Source organism: Zosterops lateralis, assembly GCF_965231275.1.
Source record: "Zosterops lateralis genome assembly, chromosome: 8".
NCBI classification, from domain to species: domain Eukaryota; kingdom Metazoa; phylum Chordata; class Aves; order Passeriformes; family Zosteropidae; genus Zosterops; species Zosterops lateralis.
The window spans coordinates 12,270,632-12,293,761 of NC_139768.1; the positions used below are offsets into that span (position 1 = coordinate 12,270,632).

The 23,130-nt window shown below is 36.3% G+C and overlaps 1 protein-coding gene across 2 annotated transcripts in view; it reads right to left on the reverse strand.

The window, feature by feature from the left end:
- The window catches only part of PLCE1 (phospholipase C epsilon 1), a 136,908-nt gene that overhangs the window by 54,242 nt on the left and 59,536 nt on the right, over nt 1–23,130 (reverse strand). For both annotated transcript variants that reach the window (XM_083866007.1, XM_083866006.1), the window contains exon 3: nt 20,323–20,614. In XM_083866007.1, the coding sequence (XP_083722133.1) occupies nt 20,323–20,614 (292 nt within the window). The remainder of the gene's footprint in view (nt 1–20,322; nt 20,615–23,130) is intronic.

Genomic DNA, 23,130 nt, shown 5'->3' on the forward strand with positions numbered 1-23,130 from the left:
CCTACGTTCAACAAAGTTTGATGAACTGAAAGGTTCAATAACTGGATTTCTGTCTTAATTTTATTTCTAGGTACTTTTCTTTCTATGCTTACTCTGATTAAAAAAAGGATTCTCTCTCTACATTCAAAAAACACTTTTAAAGCAGTAAACTGAAAATTATAATCACTAACAACATACTCACTCTCTGGAAGACTACAAAGATCTTGTAATTATGACAAATTGTGTTCTAAAGCAAAAGATGGACTTCAAGAATAAAAGTAATTATTCAACCTATTATAACATCCATGACATTATACTAATGTAACTGAAAGTATAGAAAAATCTTAGAGGATTATTTTTCTCTGTTAGTATTAAAATGGGTGCAATAAATGGATTATAATAGCAGTAAACTATGCTGCAGATATACTCCAAATTTTCATATGCTTTAAGAGAACATATGGATTATGTGTACAGCAAGAAAATTCTGACCACAGGAAAAAAATTAAGAAATAGCTACAGATGAACAGCTGTCAATGTATAAAATGTAGAACTGTTCTGTTCAAAAAAGAGGAAAAATACAATAAAAGCTCCCCCAAGCAGAAGACATCTATGCAATATACGGCAGTTTAATTGAACACCAGCTTCCAGTAGAGATCAGCATAACTGAGATAGCATTCTTTTGCTGTCCCTTGGATGCAACATATCTCAGTATCGTAATAACCAAACCAATAAGCTTTTGTTAATTTCCTGTTTCTCTTCTATGTAATTAAAAATATCTCTTTCCCTTAATGAACATGAATTCACCGTTACCAAGTTTGACTGCAAAGAATTCACTTTGGTATTAAAGAGCCTGATGTTTAACTTAGTGAGAAGCTTGACAGAGAAGAGGATCAAGTTCAAGTTTAATTTCACTGTAGAAACCACTGAAATCAATAGATCCGTTTTGTCTTCAAATTTGCCTTTGTGCCAAGTGATCGAAGAATGAGAAGATGCACAGGTTCTCTCTCCATACACCTAAATCTGTCAATATGGGCTACCTCTTAAAACTGCCTATGAGCACCCATTGGAAATTATTATTAGCAGCGGAGCTCTGATCTACAAGGTACTTGCACTAAATAAAACTGGAGTTCACTATAACCTAAGCCTCAGCAAGCAAAAGACATAGAGATAACCTGAAGAAGATGAGCTAGGGTCTGTAGACCAAGTAAGATTACTGATACACTCTGAGAGCACAGGATCTTTTTCAGATTTGGAATAGAATCAGGAAACTTCATAGCTAGTTCAAGAATGCCTGCTTTAAGTTTAATTCAATCACAGTAATAGCAAGACTTTGGAGAAGGTGATCTTCTCTTGGGGAGCAGCAGCAAGTTACCACATTGGGCCAGGTGAAAAAAGCAATACTTTTTATAGTACAAAGAGAAAAGGAAAAAGGTAGAAATCACCTGTAGAAAAGAATTTTGCTGGAAATAGAAACTGTGACACACAGATATTTTTACTGAGGATGAGATTTTATTGTTGTACAGATTTATGAAACCTCTGGAGAGGATTTTTAAAAAGGCAACTAGCATGTTGAAGTAGAACTGTTAAATTATATTTTATACCACAAAATCCTGACTCATGAACTGACTGCATAGTGAAATTCAGCAAAAAGAAAGATATGGAGTGATTGTGACAACAGTCACTTACTCCTAAAACCACTTCTTGCTTTAGGAACTGGCAAAGAGTTCAGTTTTGAAAACCAGACCCTAAACACACTTTTTAAAGTTTGCAATTATAGCATCAATCACATGTAATCCCAGAAAAAAATCCCCGTGAAAGTACTGTATAGTTAGAGATACAACCTGCCTATATAATTTCTGACTTGAAACAAATTAAGTTACCTAAAAAAGTGACATAATTATTAGAATAGTTGAGATGCACATGCATGGGAAAGAATTTTTTTTTTCTCTTTAATCACAAAAGTTCAGTAAACATTTTCACAGGGCAATATCTATGCACAACAAAACATTCATTCAGATTGTAAAGTTGATTTAAAGAAGATCAGCATGAAGTACTAATATATTAATTTTGAGTTAACAATTACATATCAGTCCTTACATTTTTCAGAAGTTCCTACCCATAAGCATGATCTTGAAAACCTATTTAAACTCTGTTTAAGGCTGGATTAGAAGATCCTGGTTCTAAGCTAGATATACTGATATTAGCTCAGTTGGCTGGAGCATGTGCTAATAACACCAAAGTCATGTGTTCAATTCCTGTATGGGCCATTCATTTAAGAGCTGGACACAATGATCCTTCCAGGTCCCTTCCAACTAAGAATATCCTGTGAAATCTCTGTGAAATACGAGCACTGACATAATAGATGAAAGGAATTCACAGCATTACCATGATTTCACCACACCTGAACTGCCATGCCTGCTTCCCATCATCCCTAGTGTACAGCTACACTGCCCTGTGTAATTACATCCACACTGCTGCTCAGATTTCTGGAAGTGTATCCAAGGGCTTTTACCACTCCACTAGCCTGAGTCATCCATGGAAATATTTTGCAGCACACAAGAGAACTTGGCTGCTTGTCTCTGAATTACCATATACTGTCAACACATTTAACCAATCATTTCCTCTCTATGCAAGTTGGTTGATACTGGCTACAGCTGATAAAAACAATCAGAGACCTGTCCATAATAAATAGATACACTGGGTTTTCTTCTGGTTGTAAACTCCCAATAAAAAAGACGCAATGAGTACTAGTGTAACATTAATTTTGGCTTTGCAAATCAGAAGATCTCAGGACAAAATTTATCCAATTTGATGCTCATTTTCCAATTCCTTCCCATTTTCAGGGCAGCTAGCAAAGAGCTGAGGCTGCAATCCTCATGCAGAAAATTACAACCAGCAATGGCTCCAGAATATCTTTATAAGAATCAATGTGGGTTTTGTGTGTTAACCCCAGCCAGTAAACATTTCTTCTGCACCTGAAATAATAGGCCTTGAAGGCAGTGCTGAAAAAAATGACCCTGAGGCTAACAGGGTAGCAAATGGCAGCTACAAAGGGAACCCTGTGTTACACAGGGTTTGGGTGAACACAGATATACTCACAGGTATTATGGACAGATGAATCAGCAGTGCTGCCAGAAGTCTGAAGAGATCCACCATCAACAAGTTTAGTCAGAAAGCAGCTTTATGTAGCTTCCAGTCTAATGTATGGCAATGGGCCACCTGCGACCTGCTATTTTAGGGGACCTTCACCTACTGCTGTAACTCATGAAACTATATCCTGATTTCACAACACCTGCCAGAAGAACATTTAATTATAATTTGATAGTTAGACTGTGAATGTCTGGTTGACTGGTTGAAAATTAGCTCTCGAAAGCTGTTTGATACCAACATGCTGCCTGTCTTGCTGTGACATGCTGCAGCACGCACTGTGCAAGACCAGACACAAGATTTCATTGCTTCAGAGGCAACTCTCACCTCTTCTCACCTCAGGGTGAAGGGATTCTGGGCCATAATGACTGATCTTCTAAATCTACACCTTTATATCACAGTGTAACAGATACATGAAAAGGCTGGAAAGAGGCTAATAACACCACCACATTTGCTGTTTAAGTGTTTTCCATTATTTTCCTGCAATGAAATCCCATCTAATTAATTCCCTCCTCTGCAGAACTCCTGAATGATTTCAGAAATATTCCACTTTCACATACATTTCATAAATCTTTCTCCTAAAGGCTGTCGCAATGGTAGACTAGCAGGATTTTGACTTGAGTGACACACCAGCAGGAGGGTTCTCTGTGCAGCATCTGTATTCAAGACCTTTTAAGATCTGGATATAAATACAGCACAGTATATGGAATGTTAAGTTCAAATGCTAAACAAATGTACATGTAAATTACCAGATAAATTCCAGCCTATAAGAACAAAATGGTCAAAAGGGAGGAGTTTACTTTGGAAGAAAAGGGTGTTGTAGAAAAAGAACTGTAAAATTCTCACTGCAAAATGAACTTGTTACTGCTTGAGTTAAAGCAGAACTCAAGGCTTTACCTCCCAAAACTGATAGAAAGCATGTCCAAAATCAAAGCAGGAGCTGCTGTTCAAAATTAAATTAAAATGCATACAACTTTGAGTTAATGCTGCAATGGAAAAATATCCAGTGATTAGACAGAGTGAAAGAATCTCAACTCAGGTTCCAATATATGAGTATTTTGATCAAGACAGTAAAAATGAATATTATTTCTATTTTTTTCCATTTATGTAATGCAGAAGCTTTTCAATTTTGAGAATTAAAGATCTATGTTAATAATCAGTGGGTACAGGAGAAAATGCAAACGAAAATGTAATTTGAGACTATACAAACTGTATCTGCAGCAAAATATAGCATTCATAATGCAAATAACTGTAAAACTAAAACAACAGGCATTTTCAGTATTTCAGAGTCTCAGCCTTGAGGCATTCCTTTCTAGTCTGAGTGCACTGGACTTTAACATCAGCAATCCCTGCATTTAATTAATGATCTGTTGAAGTTTGCACCTTGCTGCACAACTTTCAAAAATTATCAAGAGCACAAATTAAAACTCATTTCTAGCTTTAAGATCCTCAGAAATAGATTTTGTAAAAAGCATCATCTTCTTTACTTTGGTACTTCTTATGCTGAAGACCAGATTATATGTGACAGTGAACCTTCAAGGATAGGTGGGAAAGAGGAATGGTCAGCTCCTGTCTAGTCCAGTTTCCCAAATATTGCACAGGAATGCCCACTATTCAAATGAAAACTATTTCAATTTGGAAAACAATCATTAAATATAGTCCTTCAAGGTAAAAATAGTAAGAAGGTTTCCTATGGTTTCTGTGTCCTACCAAGTGAAACAAATACCAAAAGTGCCATTGGTGTTAGTGGTACAAGATGAGCACTAGATGCTAATCTGAGAACTTAATTTTAAGTATAATTATGTCAAAAAATTAAATGAGGATTAAGTAAGAACTGGTAAGTGTACAACACTTAAAACTCATTTTTCTTGCCTTTCGAATATTCAAAGGAAAGACAATCTGGTGCATGAGGCATGCTACCAGATTTTCCACACAGACCAAAGGGCAGGCAAATCTGCTGCATAAGATGTTTTGGTTATTATTCTTACTGATTATTGGAACAAAATTAATCCAAGCCACAGCCAGCAAAAACAACACTTGATTAGATGTTCCCCATTTAAGCCCTGAAGCTTAGCAGGGAAAGAATTTTAAAGGAATGGAATACACTTGAAAAATGTTCAATCAGTTCAGAGTTTTCATCATTCTGGCCTGCTTTCAGCAGTTACCTAAACAGAATCTGTTCCAAACACTAGGTTGTTTGAGACTCCTCCTCTACACAACTATTTCACAGAAAATGGATAGAGAATAGAACCATTAACGGCAGATACAGTTGATTGTACACCTGTGTACAAAATACCTTTGTATGATCTGCTATGGAACCTTTTTCACTTATTTTACATTACACTTTTAATAATATAAATTCAATCTCTATATAACTGAAGCACCTACAGAATCTACACCTTCATCACTTAGTTTTGGTGAGGATTCTATTACTGACTTTACTGTGTGCTCTGAATAATTTCCTGATGATGATAACATTTTGTGGATAGGAGATTTATTGCAGCAGCTACAATTTAATTTGATGTGCAAGAATTTTAGATTTCTAACAAAAACAAAATCCAGGAAATACACCTGTATTTAAACAAAAATATACACTTAGAAACGCCCTAAGACACATCAGAGAAAACTGCATGATTTATTAAGGCATCAGTCAAAAACCTGTAAATAGCACATCACAAAACTATTGTGATAACAGCTTTTTGTCAGCAGTGTACAGCAGGAAGAACCTAGTAAGAAAAATATGGCCTTTCAAAGTGCTGTTAAAGACAGTACCATAATTTATAAAGATATTTAACAAAGAGTTAGTAAGAACAGTGAGTTCTATGCTGCTAAAAATAAATACTGCAGTAATTCTACCTCCTAGTTCCAAATTCACAATGCAGAGGAAAATATGAAAAGATTCTCTCACGCAAGAATAAATGAGTGAACCAAGGACACTAATTGAAAAAGATGCCAAAAGTGGAGAAAAATTATGAACTGGAAATAAATTGATGGATTACATAACAAGGTGAAGGGCAAAGCTAATAATCATAATTCACAGCCATTCAGCACTCGCACTTCATTATCAAAGAAATGGCTTAAAAGTATTTTAAGACATACTAAAAAAGTATTCACTGAAACTGGTCAAAAAGAGAGGGAGATGTTTAAGATGTGAAAATGAATATGCCATTAACTGCTAATCAGTAGCCTGCAGCCACTGGGAATGCTGTGCAGCAAACCCATGGCTCTTCTCGCAGGTCCTGCAGAGCGCTGTCCTGGAGGTCAGCTACCTCCACTCTACCCCAACACAGCCAGAGCTCTGCTACTCCTCCTTAGGTTTCTGAATACAAAATATCATTTGGTCTGTCTACACTGCACAGAAACACAGAGGTAAAATCACAGCTGATGCCCTTGCTGTAATCCTTATGTGTATTCCTAGATAAAAACAAGCACAATCTCTTAAGTTTTAGTTTAAAAGAATTAAGGCTAGCTACTGCATTTGGGATAGACAATCTGTAGGTCCCTTCCGACTGAACTATTTTGGACTACTGTATTCTACATATTGGCTGGAATTAAAAGTGGACTATCTTTAAAGACAGTATTAATAGCCATTTCTTAGAAACGCACTATTATGGGCTAAGTATCCTGGGTTGAGTGCTCTCAGGACAAAAGGTGTGTTACTTAACAGATACTTTAAAGGAAGGAAAAAAATTCGTAGTATCATAAGATGTTTCTTCCACATAGATTCTGCAATATCAAAGAAACAAGCAGATGGAGACACACAGCAGATGAAAGCTGTGGAAACCTTTAGTCAAATTCACCCGGAAAGCGCTTCATGGATAGAAAATACATTGCACAACATGCAAAGGGATCCATGCAGGCAAAACACAGATGGCTTTCTATACATGTTTATTGTTTATTTTAGCGTGGATTCGTTAATGTTCTTTTCCCCTTAATCCAGACACAGTCTTTTCTCAAGCTCATTGATAAATATGTATTTATGTCAAAGTAGCATTTTTCCTGTAGGGTTAAAATACAATTTAGGAAGCCAGCCTGAGAAAATGAAAGTCTGTACCTACAGAGGAATGAAGTAAAATTATTGCCATACTGATGTTTTTTTTCAGAAGGGAAGTAATTCAGCTCTTTTCTTCTGTAAACTACTTCCTCTTGTAATGCAGGAAGAGTAAAACCAATCTCTCTACCTAGAATAGCAGCAATCCTTAGTCTTACATTTTTTCCTTATTTGCAATTTGAATGCAAGTTTGCAGCGTAGTACAATACCTGTTTGGCACAGTCCAATTACCATTGCTAAATTTACTGAGTGAAAGAAAGGATTCTGTAATGACTTTACAGAATTAAATGAAAGAAGCTATTCCTTACTCTAGAATGCAATTTCCAAATTTTAAAAGGTACTTTTGAAAGGTATCTTTCAATGCAAATACTTAATTACATCAATTACCAGAAAATTTCAAAACGGCTGTTCCAGTCTGCATCCTTAAGAAGCTGATTTTTCTCATGAGGAAACTGATGGGAAGCTAAGGATATGCTATTATGCTATATATGCATAATAGCATATTCTTAGCTTCCCATCATATACTCATAAGATATTTTTATAAGGGATTAACATGAATTTACAACTTCCCATAATAGTAAGTCATATTCATGATGTTATGTAACTATTATATTATGCCAGCTTTTCTTTTAAGCAAGTATTGCTACTAGCCAGCTATTCCTAGCAAGGTTTCTGGAATCACAAAGGCTGTGCCAGAAGCACAACTCAAAGGATGCTGAGAGGCATTTTAAAGCAGAAAAGAGAAATATACAGCAAAACTCGGGTCAGTACAATCAAAGTCGTTCCACAGACATACAGAGCACTTTAAAGCACAGTCACATATTTTTAGTGGCTATACCAAGGACTGAATGACCAATGGCATCATGGGCTACCTCACCACCTCAGAAAGAGTCATGACTGCCATGCAGTACAGACATGGCCAGGTGAACTACCAGTGGAAATGCTGATACGCTTAATAAAACTCTGAAGTCCAAGAAAGAATCTGTATTACTGAAAAAGCAAAAAAAATATGTAGCTTAATGAAAAAAATTCATCGCAATAACCAGAATTGCCAAAAAGTCAAAGCTGGAAAGATTTTGATTTTTTCTTTCATATGTTTTTAAATTATACACTGGAGGAGCCTGTGTGATTTAGCCTTAGAACTGAAATCTGTTCTACGACACAGGAGTTTAAGCCAAAGAAGGATTAGTGGAATACAGCAGACAGCAGAGAACAGGGCAGGCACATGTCTGGAAGCCAGAAGAAGTAAAACAATAGACTACACAAAGTATTAAATCAACCTTAACTTCATAATAGAGATCTAAACAATCTCAACATCTATGACTTGCCTCAATATTACTTACTTCTTCCGATCTCAAATATAAATGCTCCAAGTACTTATTTATCCTTGCAAGATTTTTACAACTTCACTAGTAAATTACTGTAATTCTGCTTAGACTAAATCCTGCTACAAGTAACTATATAAGCAACTATTTTCTATAATTGTTTTTGTTTAGTTTATATCATTTGGGCATCATATGGTAAATTAACAAAGATACATTTATACAAGACTGTGTTCAACCAAACAGAGTGTAGCTATATGTGTTATACTGCTGAAAGCAGCTATCTTGTAAAAAAATTGAAGTATTTATTACATTTGGCTTTCACAGGATTAATACACTTGCTATATAAAAGCTGTTCTAAACAGTCACAAGACTCCTTAATGAATTGTGTCTTTGTCATTGAGCTTTAGCAGATTATACTAGAAAGGCTGTTTACAGTCCTTTCCTTACAGGATAACTTCCAAAGCTAGTGATTTTACCATCTGAAAACAAACTCAAAACTAGTACCTTCCTCAGATTTCAAGAAATCTCCCTTAACCTGAAGACTTCAAATGCAATTAATTTCTTTTGTAAAAGTACATAGCAAAAATTAACACTTCTCTTCCTTCCTTGTGGTGCTACTGCTACCTGTAATGCAGTTAAGGTTTTAAACAGAATTAGCACCAACCATGTCAACAGTATTGTTTATATAGCAAAAAAATAAGACATTGTCTTTAGGACCAGCACAGTCTCTTCCAAACCCAATTACCCCAGGACTGTCAAATGGCAGTTAAGCACTTTACCTTATAAACGTGACTTTAAAAAAAGCAAGCAGTTAAGTTAGTGTACACATTATAGATCTACTGGAAATAGGAAGTAGTCTAGACATAAGAACTGCAAATCCTGGGTATCAAAAGGAGTTTTGCTTTTCTAAAGTTCACAGCTCAGAATAACTAAGATGGGACTCTAAAACCAAATTTCTTTCTATGCTTTTAGCAAGTGGTGCTGGCAAAAACAGGTCCTCCTGCATAGATCATGGATGACACCAATTACACACAGTTATCTTTTCTGTATTTTTTAAAGACACAGACAAACCACAAAGTATTCAAAGAGAACTATAAATTTGTTCCAGGCTTGAATAGTGTGATTGAGAGAAAGAGATTTAGATCAGAAATGCATAACTTTAGTTCAGTAAAGTGAAATTGAGAGGAGATCTGACTGTAGTGGGTATGTAAGCACCTTCCAACAGGGGAAATATATCAGATTTTAAATAACTAAATCCAGCAGAAAAAATGCATAACAAAAACAACTTGTTGGTCCTTGACGACAGACAAACTCAAAGTGCCACCCTTCTGTCAACCACTGGGAAAAGCTGTGTATGTGGATGATAGTTCCCAGGCTTCTTCAGAAGACTGCAATGCAGCACAGTTGCCTTTCCACTCCTGAGCTTAGAATAAAGACAACTTAGAAAGATGTCAGACCAGCTAAATATCTCCATTGACATTAGATTTTGCAATGCTATGAGCTTTCTTACTTTCCCAAACAACATGCTGTTACTGCCCTCCTGTTTTCAAATTTGATGTACCATCATCCATGCAATCACTAAATCTTTTTTTCCTTCTCAAGCTTTCTGAAATATTTTCTAATATTTGACGTTCAAAAAAAGTTTTGGTTTTTGAAGGATCTGTCCATTTCTTTTGAACAAATGAAAGTATAATATTTTTGGGGGTTTGGAAGCAAACAGAAATCCTAGTTACTGACACAGTTCTAGTTCTATCTTTGGAAACAGGAATTCAAATTTTATTTTAGTTTTTCCTTGATGTCTTTTTAGAGAAATTCATTCTATATATGGTTATGGAAAATACCTGAAGACTTTTCTCACACTGACCTTGTATGCAAATCTGCCCACCATCTTCAAGACAACCCCTATCTGAAGCAGCACTTCTTTTTTGTACTCAGTGCATACTTAAAAGGTTTGTTTGTAGCAATTAGGAGGTTTTATATTCACAAATACTGTACCTATGAGGTAGACCTGAACTATATGATTTAATTTGATTTTTTCTATTTCACAGCAATTACAGAACTGCATATAATGAAGACCTAAAGCCTAGAAGAAAACTCTACTTCTATAGTTCATTTTTTTTTTTCAAATTTAAGTCATCCAACTTAAATAATAAAAATTATTTGATGGTGCTTTAAAGTATGATACCACAAATAAGTTCCTAAAATGTTAATTACATTTTATCAGCCAAGTGCCTACACCAACACAAGAACAGAAGTAACTGTTCTCAGCAAATATGCAAAAGCATTCTTTTTAGGTATAGCTATTTTCAAAATCAAGTCCCTAAGATTAATGATGTTTCAAATCCGAATTCTTCTGAATTCCAACTTGAAACTTCTAGAAACTCATAAGAAGAGCAATTTATTTGAAAAAAATGGTATAATATTTTTTAGAATAAGTTACGCATATTTATTGATACTTCAACAACTACTCTGCTTTTAAAAGGAAATATCCATGTTAAAGAAATTATTCACAGAATCACAGAAGATGCTGAGTTGGGAAGGACCACAAGGATCATCCAGTCCAACTCCTGGGCCTCCAAAGGACTATTTTACTGTGTTTCTCTGCAGAGCTTTGCAATTTACATTTGAACAAGCAAATAAAGGTGAAAAAATCCAGATCGAATCTCCTCAAAAGCTAACAGCAACATAATAAAAGGCATTTGAAGCAATAGCTTTTCCAGATTGAGAATTCTTTTTCCCCCCTCAAAGAAAAATGCTCTCGGAAGACACCACTGTGGATGTGGTCAAAGAGAGGAGACCTAATGCAACAGCATCAGATCTATCCCATTCCTAGAAGATCTCAACACTTACAAAGAAAGCTGAAAGTGTGCACGAAATCTGGCACACTAAGTCCATGGGAAATGTAGACAAAAATATGTAATTACAGTAGAGTTGTGCAAAACCTTTAAAATTAAGCTCAAGAAAAAATTAAAGGTACTTTTAGCATCAAATCCTAGAACTGTATCCTAGTTCTTCTACTGTTGCTCTGAAACATTTTAAATTCATGCTTGATAAATCTTCCTGGCAAATTACTTACTTCAGAATTACTAAAGTATGTAGCAATGCTTTTATATACATAACTAGTATTTCAAAAGCAAATACTTAAATATTCTAAAACTATGTCAATATGAATCCTCTTAAATAAAAGCTAAAACAATTATGCCCTAAGAAAAATCCTCATATCAGCTTAATTTTTAGAAAAATGCTTACACCATTCTGCCTCAAATCAAAACTAAAAACATTGCAAAACAGTCAAAAGGCAGGGTCCTCATGAGTTGAAATTAACTAAAATAAATTTCACTCCCTTTCTTGTAATACTTGTAGATATCTCAGATTTGTTACCACTGACTGAATAGAGACATCAAAAAGATCATTGTTTTGCAATTAATACAGATACATTTGATATCAGGGTGCTTTTTTTCTGTGCTGTCTAAATCACAGAGGTGAGAATAACAGTGTTGACAACCAAGACAACCTTCCTATTGCAATGGGGTACTATCACTCTGAATGGTGAATGTTTGTCATAGCCTTTAGCTAACAGCCAGATTAGGGAAATGGGAGACTTAGCACATAAAAGACATTCCTTTCACAGAGTAAAATATTATGAAACTTCATTCAAGTTACAGATGCCACTTTAAAAAAAATAAAAATGCAAATATAGATGTTTCTCTATGACCACTTAGGAGCAAAACATTGCTTTTACATGCTGCTATACATACATGTCATTCAAAAATAAAAAAAAAAAAAGTAAACCCCCTTAAGCAACCACGGAAAAAAAAACTGGTTGGAAAACATAAACTTGTATACTGAGGATCCAGGAAGAAAAGCTCACTAAAGAAAAAAGCAGCAGTGCATTTACATTCAGAAACATGCTGCTAACCTGTAACATTTGAGTAATTTATATACTTCAGGAAAAAAAAACAACTTAACTTTGTTCTAGTACTTTTTAAAGTATTGAAATTCATATATTGTCCAGCAATTTTGTAACAGAGACTTGTTCTTTGTAAAGTAAGAAACAAAGGAATGTCCCACAATATAATTTAATATCTAAATAGTTGTAATGTGAGCGAAATAAATGCAAAGCAATTTGCCCAAATTACTTGAAATATTGCATTCCATTTCAAACAAGCTGAAATACAAAATACACAGTTACAACATTGTTTCATATTGCTTATATTAAATCCTTACTTCATTTTCTACCTAGAAACAGGTTTGTGTCCTTACAGCATTATTATTAAGTGCAGCCATTATAGCTTTAACATGAGATTAGAAAACCCAATTTACTTCTCTGGAAATAAAACTATCACTTTGATTTAACTCCCTTTATGTAATCAGAACTGGCTACTACGGGCCGCCGAAGGGCAAATCTTACCGGCAAATGTGCCTTCCATTGAATCTTAGATTCCTCCTAAAATGCCAGAAGAGCAGGTACTTCCAGTACCACAGAAAGGCTCCACGCTGCACTTGTCCAAACTAACAGTCAGGCAACAGCTGCTCAGTTTAAAGCTACAAACTGTGGCAAAATGCATAACTGACATGCCTTGTGTAAGCCATGAAGAAGACATGCATTTGGCTGGCTCACTGAAAGGTCAGGTTTCCCACCTCCCCAGATAAAAGCTGAAACACTAGGATTCAAATGGAAGGAAGTTTAGAAATTAAGGATGAGCATACATCCTGCTAAGACTAAAAGCATTTGATTTTGACAGCAGAGTTATAAACAAGAGTGATTTTAATTCTGCTGGATTTTTGTCTTTAAATATATTAAGAAGTAAGTTACCCTACACTCAGGCTTTTGTACAAGTTATATTTATATCAATGTTGTTTAAACAGGCCAAAAGTAATAAATGGAATTACTTTTGTTTTAGGAAACTTCATCTGAAGCATTAAAAAAACCACAATGTGGGGTTTTTTTATTAGCAAATGCCCTACCTTTACAGCTATTAAGCACCCAGCACTAACAACTCTAGTAAAAGGCAATAGCATTAGCTTTAATGGGACAAAGGGCTATGACTTAGGCAATCATCCAAAAAAGTTTCTTTGAGAGGCAAAGTAGAGGAAAACCTCCCTGAGGCTTCCAGAAATGTGATTAACCAGAAGAATTTACAAATAGGGGGAATTAAAAAGACAGCATAGCCCTCAGCTTGCATCTATGTTCAGAAAGCAAGTAGAAACCAAACCCCTGCTTTCATCCCATGGTCAGTATCTGCCTCTGGCACTTTTATCACTTCTTTTCCTCATTCTAACCTTCCCCTTGTCTACACACAGTTTACACCACTTTTACAAGCAGCAGGACTACATCACCAAAAAGTTAGTTATGAAATTTGCTAGAGTACACAAGACTGAAAACCAATATGCTGCCACAAGAAAGCTTTCTCCATTTCCCCAGGAAGTCTGAGAAAGGTCTGTGCAGAACTGGAATGCGAGCAGTACACTCAGAGACACTTTGTTTATACGGTGAATATACGTCTTGTCTGAAAAATCTCTACTGAAGGAATGACCATGGGACCTGGCCAACACACCATAATTTTTTCATTGACTACACAAGCATATTCTTTCTTAATTGGAAGAATGACAATTTAGTGTTGTTTCCAACTTCCAGCTGGAAACCAGGACACTTAGATTTTAAAAAAAATCATGTTAAATACGATAATATAAGGATACCCATGGAGATGTAATAGAAGACTTTAAAATTAATTTTATCTATAAACATAAATTTTATGAATGCTATTTCACTAGAAATATACAAAATGAACCATCAAATTAAACATTTCTCATCATTATAGAGTCAATACTAAAGTATTTTAATTAAATTTAGTTAAAAACGCAAATATCTGAAAACCCAAAGAAAATAACTGAATATCTTTGATCTGCTAAGTAAACTCTATAGTATTTCTTAAAATTTAGAAAAAAAAATTGTGTCTGGAGAGAGATAAAGCAGCATTATCCTACAAAACTTGATTTTCTCTCCTAGTTTGTTTCCTAAAACAAAAGCTTCAAGAGATGACTTTTGAGTCATCTTGTTGCTTGAGTCCTTGGGGTTTTCTGCTCCTGACTGACATGCTAACATAAACATACCGAAAAAGTTCCATTCTACACTTTAAAAGTTCCCATGGACACTACTTTTACAAGGTCCATTCAAACAAATGTTCAGACCTTTGAAATAATAAACAATAATAAGCAGTTCAGGGATTAACTATCTGCACTCAGAATGTAATTTAATTTTTTTTCTGAAGAATTCTAGTCCTAAAAAATAATAAATTTGATTTTAAAACTAACATAATTTTGCACAAACTTCTGCTCTCTCAGCTTTCATTCACAGACATCAGCATGTCCTTAATTACCTTCCTCACAACAAACCTCTAACAACACAGACTTATTCTATGCATTTCAACTCTTTTTTCCTCTTGTGGTGGAAATAACAGCTATAGACTTCCAAAAAAAAATTGCTACAAGCTGAGACACAGATACACAGGTTAAAGGATCAACAGCATACCAAAAAGTGTCACACAGCATTATTGGAACCAAAATCTATATAAAATCAGCTGAAACTCCCTTCTGTTTCTTAATCTCTTTACACAGATTAGGATACCCAGATCCATACAGATGTAACAGGAGTATGATACCTATTACATCCAAAAATGCAATTGTACAGATTAAAATATTTTAAATTCTTTTAATAAGGTTACTTACACTGATTGAATTCAATCTTCTGCCTGGTTCAATTATGTGTCATTCTTGCAGTAATATGCCTTACTGATCCTGGAGAGAGGACTGTAAGGACAAGACAAGCTATGCTGGCAGAACTTAAATCTGTGTGCCTATGATGTATTAAACATGTTGGATTGAAGGAAGTTTTTGTTAAATTAATGATCCTCATTAAGTCCTTCTCACACTACCCTTGGTGTGACCAGGCTGCAACCAGGCCTGGCCAGAGGATGACAGGGCCAGGAGACTGATCTCAGTGATCCTTCCCTTCTGCCAGTTTGCAGGGACAATCATTACAGCCAGCTCCGGATGGTCCCACATGTCCCTAGACTTAGAGCTGTCCTCCAAAATCTTTCTCCTCCTTCGTGATGTCTCAGACTTGATCTGTGCTTCCTGCCATGTCACTCTCTTCTTTCTGTTCCTAACCAGATGACCTGCACTTGTTCCTGCTCTTCCTGACCTACTCCTGGAGGCAACAGAGCCGGCATGAAATCCTTGTTCCCTGACTCACACCCTTGCCTCAGGCCACATTATCTGCAGACAGACTGACCTGTCCCCAGTATCTGATTTCCCCTCCTGAAGTGCATTGCCTGACACATCTTACCACAGACTGTCAGCCTAAACACGTTTTGTCTTTTCAGGTCTTATTTTCAGCTTGTTTGGCTTTACCTCACATTCTAGATGGTCTTAATCTTTGGGCCCAAACATACACACACACAAACACATGCATAACTCACCAGCTAAATTATGCTGACCTTTCTTAATCTATGTACATCAAGCTTGTTACCACCCATGACTCCAACATATAGCTATCAGACAACTGCCCCAACTTCAGGGACTGGAATTTTCCCAATATTGTAACAATACACTTTTTGCAAAGGGTACAAGAAATAGCAGTGGGAAAAGCCACAGAGACTTGGGCATCCATTTGCTGTGTAGTCTTGCAGATGGCAAAATCTGATTAAAAAAAAAAAAAGGGTAATCACTAAATCCTGTGGGATGAATGAAGCAGGTTTTCTTAAGATCAATGCAGTCTACCTCCACATTCATGACAAATCAGTTTCCTTATGGTCTTGATCAAAACCTGCTATTGCCTGTCTAGCAAGTCCTGTTGAGCTTTCTCTGGAAGATATAGTCTGATTTATATCACAGAGAGTGGCATCAGACTCATCCATTTTAGAAGACACTAAAGTGAAAAGAATACTGATACAAAATGTTTGCAGTTTGCTCCATCTTCAGACATCTCTTTCTGACTTTCCTTCTCTTTATCTTAGATTACAAACAGAATTAAATTGGGGTGGAGGGAAGAGTATGTTTCTTTTAAATAACTCTACCAAATGTGAAGTACAAACATTTTCACATACTCTAGTTCCTTCTTTAAGAAAGATACAACTTTTTTTTCCACTTTCTGCATAAAAATGTCAACACCACATGAACTATGACAATGACTGGCCCTCCAAATATGATTCCAGTGAAAGTTCTGGCCCATTCACAACTGTGAGCAAACTTCTGCAACAATCAATTTGTAAGAAACAGAACAGGCTGAGAAGCAGGATTTCCTTTCTACAGGGAAAAAAAAAAAAAAAAACTGGCTTCAATCCAAATCCCATTGAAAGACACACTTAGAATTTTTACTAACCAAAAACTGAGTTACATACAGAGGTACTAAAACAGTGCAGCCTAAATGTCTTCAGTGCTCATATGTGAAAATTATGTTCTCTGTAGCAACAATGATGCTGACAAGGATGTGAATGTCAGTGACCAGCTGTGGGAACTCCAGGCATCTGTGGTTCCCGGGAGTCCACTGTCAGACTGTCCCTGTGCTATGGGGAGCAGAGTCACAGCCCCTCAGTCGGGAGCCTCTGTGGGCCATGTGGGAGCGGGGCTTGCAGGCGCCCTGCTCCAGGCACAAGACATGACTCTCCTACACAGCAGGCCCTATGTAAGGTTTTGAAAACTCAGTCTCAGATCCACGTGACTGGGAACTCTGGCTTAGAAGGTCTGGTATGTTTGGAAGCTTTCTGTGGAACTAACAACACTGGCTGATCTGCCCACAAAACCACCCTGGCCCTGGGGACTCAGAGCATTTAAGGTCCTTAGCTACCAAGGAAAACCTTAGAAAGTATTCCCTGGAGCTGGACTGCTTGTGACTGCAAGGTTCATCACTCAGGTCACTAAGTAACCCCTGATGGACTGAAAACAAAGAACTCACAAAGTGCTTGGTGCTAGGGAGACACAAACCCAGAAGGCCATCCCAGTATTAGGGAGTTGCTGTTGGCAGGATCCCTATCTCCTGGGCAGATACTACATAAAAGCCCTAACTAAAGAGAGTATTAATTTTTTGAGAGGTCTTCCTTTTGGATCATGAAGGCACACGACATTAAAGTAATGGGCTCCTCTTTAAACACACTGTGAAAGAAAGTGTTGAATTTTGTCTCCAAAAACTGCAAACATTTTGAAAGAAAAGTAGTGGAATGCTGTCTAGTCCAGAAAAGGTTCTCCAAAGAAAAATTCAACAGCCCTTGAGATCTTTTCAAGACTACATGATATAGACTGGTTCTATTAAACAAATTTAATAGAAATTTGTTTCTTCAGCTTTGGAAGCTTTTTAAGAACACTCTTGAAAATCATGTGAAGTGCAGTAATATTTACTCTTCAGTTGACAACCAATTCGGAGTTACAGTGTCTGTCTTCCCAAGAAGTGATTATATGTGACAGCCCTACTTTCATGGAAAGGGCTAAACACCTGCCTGTTGATTGAATTCCTTCTTTATTTTCCTTTGCTTGCACACAAGCTTTTATTTTATCTATTAAACTCTCTTCAACTGAATTTTTCAATGAATTTTTGTTACCTTTCTGATTCTCTTCCCATCTCATTGTAGGGAAGTGAGGGGCAGCAAGGGGCTGCCTACCAGGGTTAAACGACAGCAGCTATTAAAGCACAACAGGATCGATACATTCCCTTCTCAATTCCTCCAAACAACTACTGAGTGAAGTGTTCCCAGGACATTCTGTATCCTATGACAAATCCTCCATTACATTTGATGACAGAGTTATTGATGTGAATTAAAATTTCTCAGGTTTAGATGAGGTTAGCTTATTGAGGTTAATCCAGCCAAACAGAGGATGCTGGACAGATGAAAATAACCTTCTTATCAATCTGTATGGAGAGGACAATTTCTCAAAAGGTACACACCTATGAATAATGACCAGATCTCTGAATTCAGAATGCAGTTGGGTTCCTTGCTAATGCAAATGACTTGGTCACATCACCAGGTAACACTCAATATAAATGTTTTTAGAGAGGACTCTTACCATTTCTCAGCTATAATACATCATCACAATATAAATGAACAGGAAGCTTCCACATCCTTAAAATTTCAATATCCTAAAGCTGCAGGACACCTCTTCCTTATCAGAAACCAGCACAGTAAATCATGCCTAGACCACTACAGTAAATCCAATCTTTACTATCTACACAGGCTATCAGTGGAATTGCAAACTGAGTTCAAAATCTTGGCTTTTTTTTAAATGTCTTACATCCTTTGGCTTAGAACCCAACAACATACACCACGTAATACTGTCACCATAGATACCCCCAAACTAGTGCAAAGTGTGCTGGTACATGGAGTACATAGAGTACACATGTGCGCTCACTAGCTCAGGCTCCATAAAAAGATGTAGCTGTATCAGCAGCTGGGTAAGCCCAAGGTAACTGTTGCTGCTGCTTCAGTTTCAGAACTCAGTTCTGAAGCACAGGGCTCAGTTCTTCTAACCTTGCTTTCTGAGCTCTAGCAGGAATGTCCCTGTTTATTTTTCTAAAGCACTTCTCTCCCCAGAACAAATAAAAAACCAAACAAAATAAAACAGAAAATCCTACCAAAATTGGACACTATACTGTACATATTTGTCTCTCACAGACAACAATGGTACGTGAAGCTCAAGGTACTACAGAAATTCATTTATATGCTTCATGTTTGCCATCTGTACCTGTAATTCTTAGAATATTTTAGTGCCTCTCTCTGGCCTTTGATGCGCCTAGAGAGAAATTAATTAAAACAAGAAAGGGCCACTTTTTGGGATAAAAACAAGACAGCCATATATGAGCATAAACTACACCATTATTTGTTAAAAATAAAGTCAGTATCTGTGTTAGTTAAGGAACCACACTGATTTTGCACTTATTTTGTCATATTACTGTAAAATTTTGGGTAAGCCATAATATCCACATGCATCACTTCTACCATGGTATGACTGAGATACTACATCCTTTTGTTATAGTTTATCAATGATAAATCTCCAAATGCTTGAGTAACTTATGAAATATTCTAGGCATTAATTAAAATTTAATCAATAATGTAAGTACTGTTCTGTACAAAACCATCTTTTCAAGCACAGAATTTGTACCAAGAGGGCTTTGTTTAACTTCCAAAACTGACCAAACTGAATCACATTAAGGATAATATTACATATGAAGATGATCAGCATGGACATTTAGTATGCAACATCCATTTTCCAACAGGCACTTTCCATACAGGCAATACCAATGTTATTTGGAATGATGCAATACTACAAAGATGATGGATCCAGGAGAAGACCAACAGTAATGAAGTGTATGCACTCCACAACACGGTGATATGCTGACAGCTACTTGTATAATGACAATAATAACCAAGGAGAGCATACACTCCTTTCTCTAGTTCTGAACCAAGTCAGCCCAGGAGCAGTAGCACCTGGTAAATGAACACATAGAACACCCTAAAAACAACAGTTTGGGCATTAAATTTGGATGCAGGCAGAAAAGATTCCAACAAGAAAAAAAACATGAAAAGGTGCTTGCTTTGTAATAGGATTCTTTTCAGTTTAGATGCATTTTTATTTTTATTAAACTAAGATAGCTATTCACTGTTACACATAATAACTGCAAAGGAAAATTCCTATTTGAAAACATAAAACCTTTCTTATCTGTTAACTTCATGGATGAGTACATAAATTACTGAATACCACATATTGTTAATAATTTTGCAACTCATCCTATACTTTAAGTGGACAAAGATTAAAAAAAAAAATTATTACCTTTAAGCATCGTTCTTCCAGTTGATCCTCCAAAGATATTTAAAAGACCACTTCTTGCTCCTAATGATGTAGTTGCTTCTAGCAAAGCACCAGTTATATAGTTAGAGAGTGCAGTCCTCTGCAAAGTGGCACGATATTGACAGTAAGCACCTGTTACACATGGTTTTACACAAAAACCATCTCCTTTGTATATATAGTCTGTAACAGATGTTGGGAGCTTTCTCAGAAAATGAGGAATGTATTCAAAAATATCTTCTGCTCCTTCCTCTTCTTCTCTGACTGTACTGAAGATCTGTGGAGAATGCAAAAGCATGGACTGTTAGTTCATTTGCTTAGGATAACACACTGAATATAAAACAATTCCAAATGATCACGACTTCTTGTAAAGTTCTAAAGTTGTAAAGCAATATCTACTTATCCAAAACTGGCCTGTTGGGTTATGCTCCAAAACAGCATATTTAAGTAAGAAGTAATTCTGGCTTTCAATCCATGTTTAAAAGCATTCTAAAGATAACCATTAGACTAAAAAAACCCACATCAACATACCTCATCAACATTTAAAATACAGAATATGCACAAAATTGTTTATAATACTATTAGATCTGTTGTACTTCCAGAAAATCTTAGAGGTATCAGTAGCAGAAAAACCAGATCAACTCAGGGTTGGCACTATTTCTTGCTGAGTGGGTGGGGTTTCGCAAACAGAAATGGTTTTAATCACTCTGAACCCTCTTTCAAAATGTTCCGGTGTTCCGTTTATTGCATTACTTCCAGCCTACGCACAGGTCCTCTCTCTTATATTGGTTTAGTACTCTTTTTCCAATATTTGTGATAACACACTAATGAACTTCAGCCTGTGGCTTAGCAACTAAGTAATGTTTGCTTATTTAAAAGAGTCTAATGATCAAAGCAAGAATCTGAAAGAAATCTCTTCATTTAGTATACAAGGGGAGACTTGATGCTTTGCATTCTTGTATGCTGACATATTGATTAACACTAATAATTTGTTTCAATGATCTGTGCTTCTTAATTACAAAGTGTAAACTAAAAATTAACACAGGGAAAGGTCAGTATAAATGTCACCAGGACAGGTGCTGAGACAATTTTCATGAGGCTGCTCCCCACCAGTCTTATAGATGTGCAGAAGAAACAAGATGATGGCTTCATGACAGTTTTTTTTCAATTAACGCCTTGTGTCTTGTTGCCATCCTTTCCCACATATAAACAAAACACAGCTATCCATCAACATGGCAGAAACTGCAGCCAGTCCTACAAAGCAAGCACACATGTGCTCAGTCAAACGATAAGGAACTGTTTGCACAGCCTGTGCAAGCCACACGTCAGAGGCACCAACACCCTGCCCACAGGACACACACGTGCCCAGCCACGGATCCAGGGAGGTACACGGATCTCACGCCCTCCATTCTGCCCTGAGACTGGCATTTACCCTGCCAGGTAAGTCAGGAGGGATCCAGCTCCCTGCTCCATGGGGGGATCTGACCCTCCACTAACAGAAGAGGTGAACGATGATGTGGTTCTTTCATCTGTGTAAATAAATTGCAGAAAATCAAATACAATCCAATATATTAAGTAGATAGTTGTTATCTTAGCTTTAATTTTTGTAATAACCATGTCTGGAGGGAAACACTAAAATTTTATATTAAAATATAATAATTCATTAACTAGTAATGTAATTCAATGGTCTGGAAAAGAACACTGACATATTTATTAACATAAAAAAGAAACTTTCACATGTTGACTATTGTTATACATAATTCAATTTCATTAAAAGAAAGCTTCTGTGATGCACTACATCGTGATGCACAACACTACTCATGCACTGTGCTACAGCATGAAATGCCGTGGCATCAATCTTTTTTCCCCTTCCCTGCAGATTTTCCAAAATTTGTTTGTTCTGAGGTTTCTAGAAATATTACACCTGCATCTTTATCTTCTTTTTTTGCTATCTGGCAGCTTTATGGACTTTAGACTGTCAGTACAGACACATCTCCTTAATTCTGAAAGAAAATGTGCTCTTAAAGCGTGCCTTACCTGGGCGGGATGTGTGTAGACCTTTTATTTAGCCAACTGTCTGAAAGTACCTTTTCAAAAGGTGTACTGTGAAATAGTGAACCTTTGGACTACGAGTGTGTCACACACAGCAGACATAATTAGTCTTTCCAACTTGTTTAAAAAAATATTTAGTTAATGAATATAATTTAACGTCTCAAAACTGCAGTTACCATCCAAAATATTTTTAAAATTGGGTTCTGCAACTTATAAAGGCATGTTCTGTTGCCTACACAACTAAAATTTCTTGCAGCTGCCAAAGCAAAGAAACCATTTGTTGACAGAAATAGGCGACAGTGTTTTGCTGGAGAGATTATACATAGAATAATGGTGTTAATCTCTTCTGTGTGAAGTAGACTTTGGGGCACTAGTTGTCTCCAAACTCTGCACATCACATAACATTTTCAAATTCTGTTTGTTTTGATGCGTTAAAGTTCTGTTACCTCTGCTGCACACAGATTAGATTACAAAAAAATACAGACTTACAATGTGTATACTTACAAGCCCTTGAAAAGAACTGAAACAATCAGAATAGCAACAAATCCCTCAGGTAACTGATAGGAGAAACCGCCTTTCAGAGAGATTACACCAGACAATTGGGGAAACCTAATCTTGCCTGAGAGACAAAGAAGTTTATTCCAAGCCAGGATTTACAGTTCATCCTGGCAAAATCCAGATCCTATTGATCCATACCGCTACCAAAGAATGATTAGCGTAATTAAAAATGAATGTCAACCA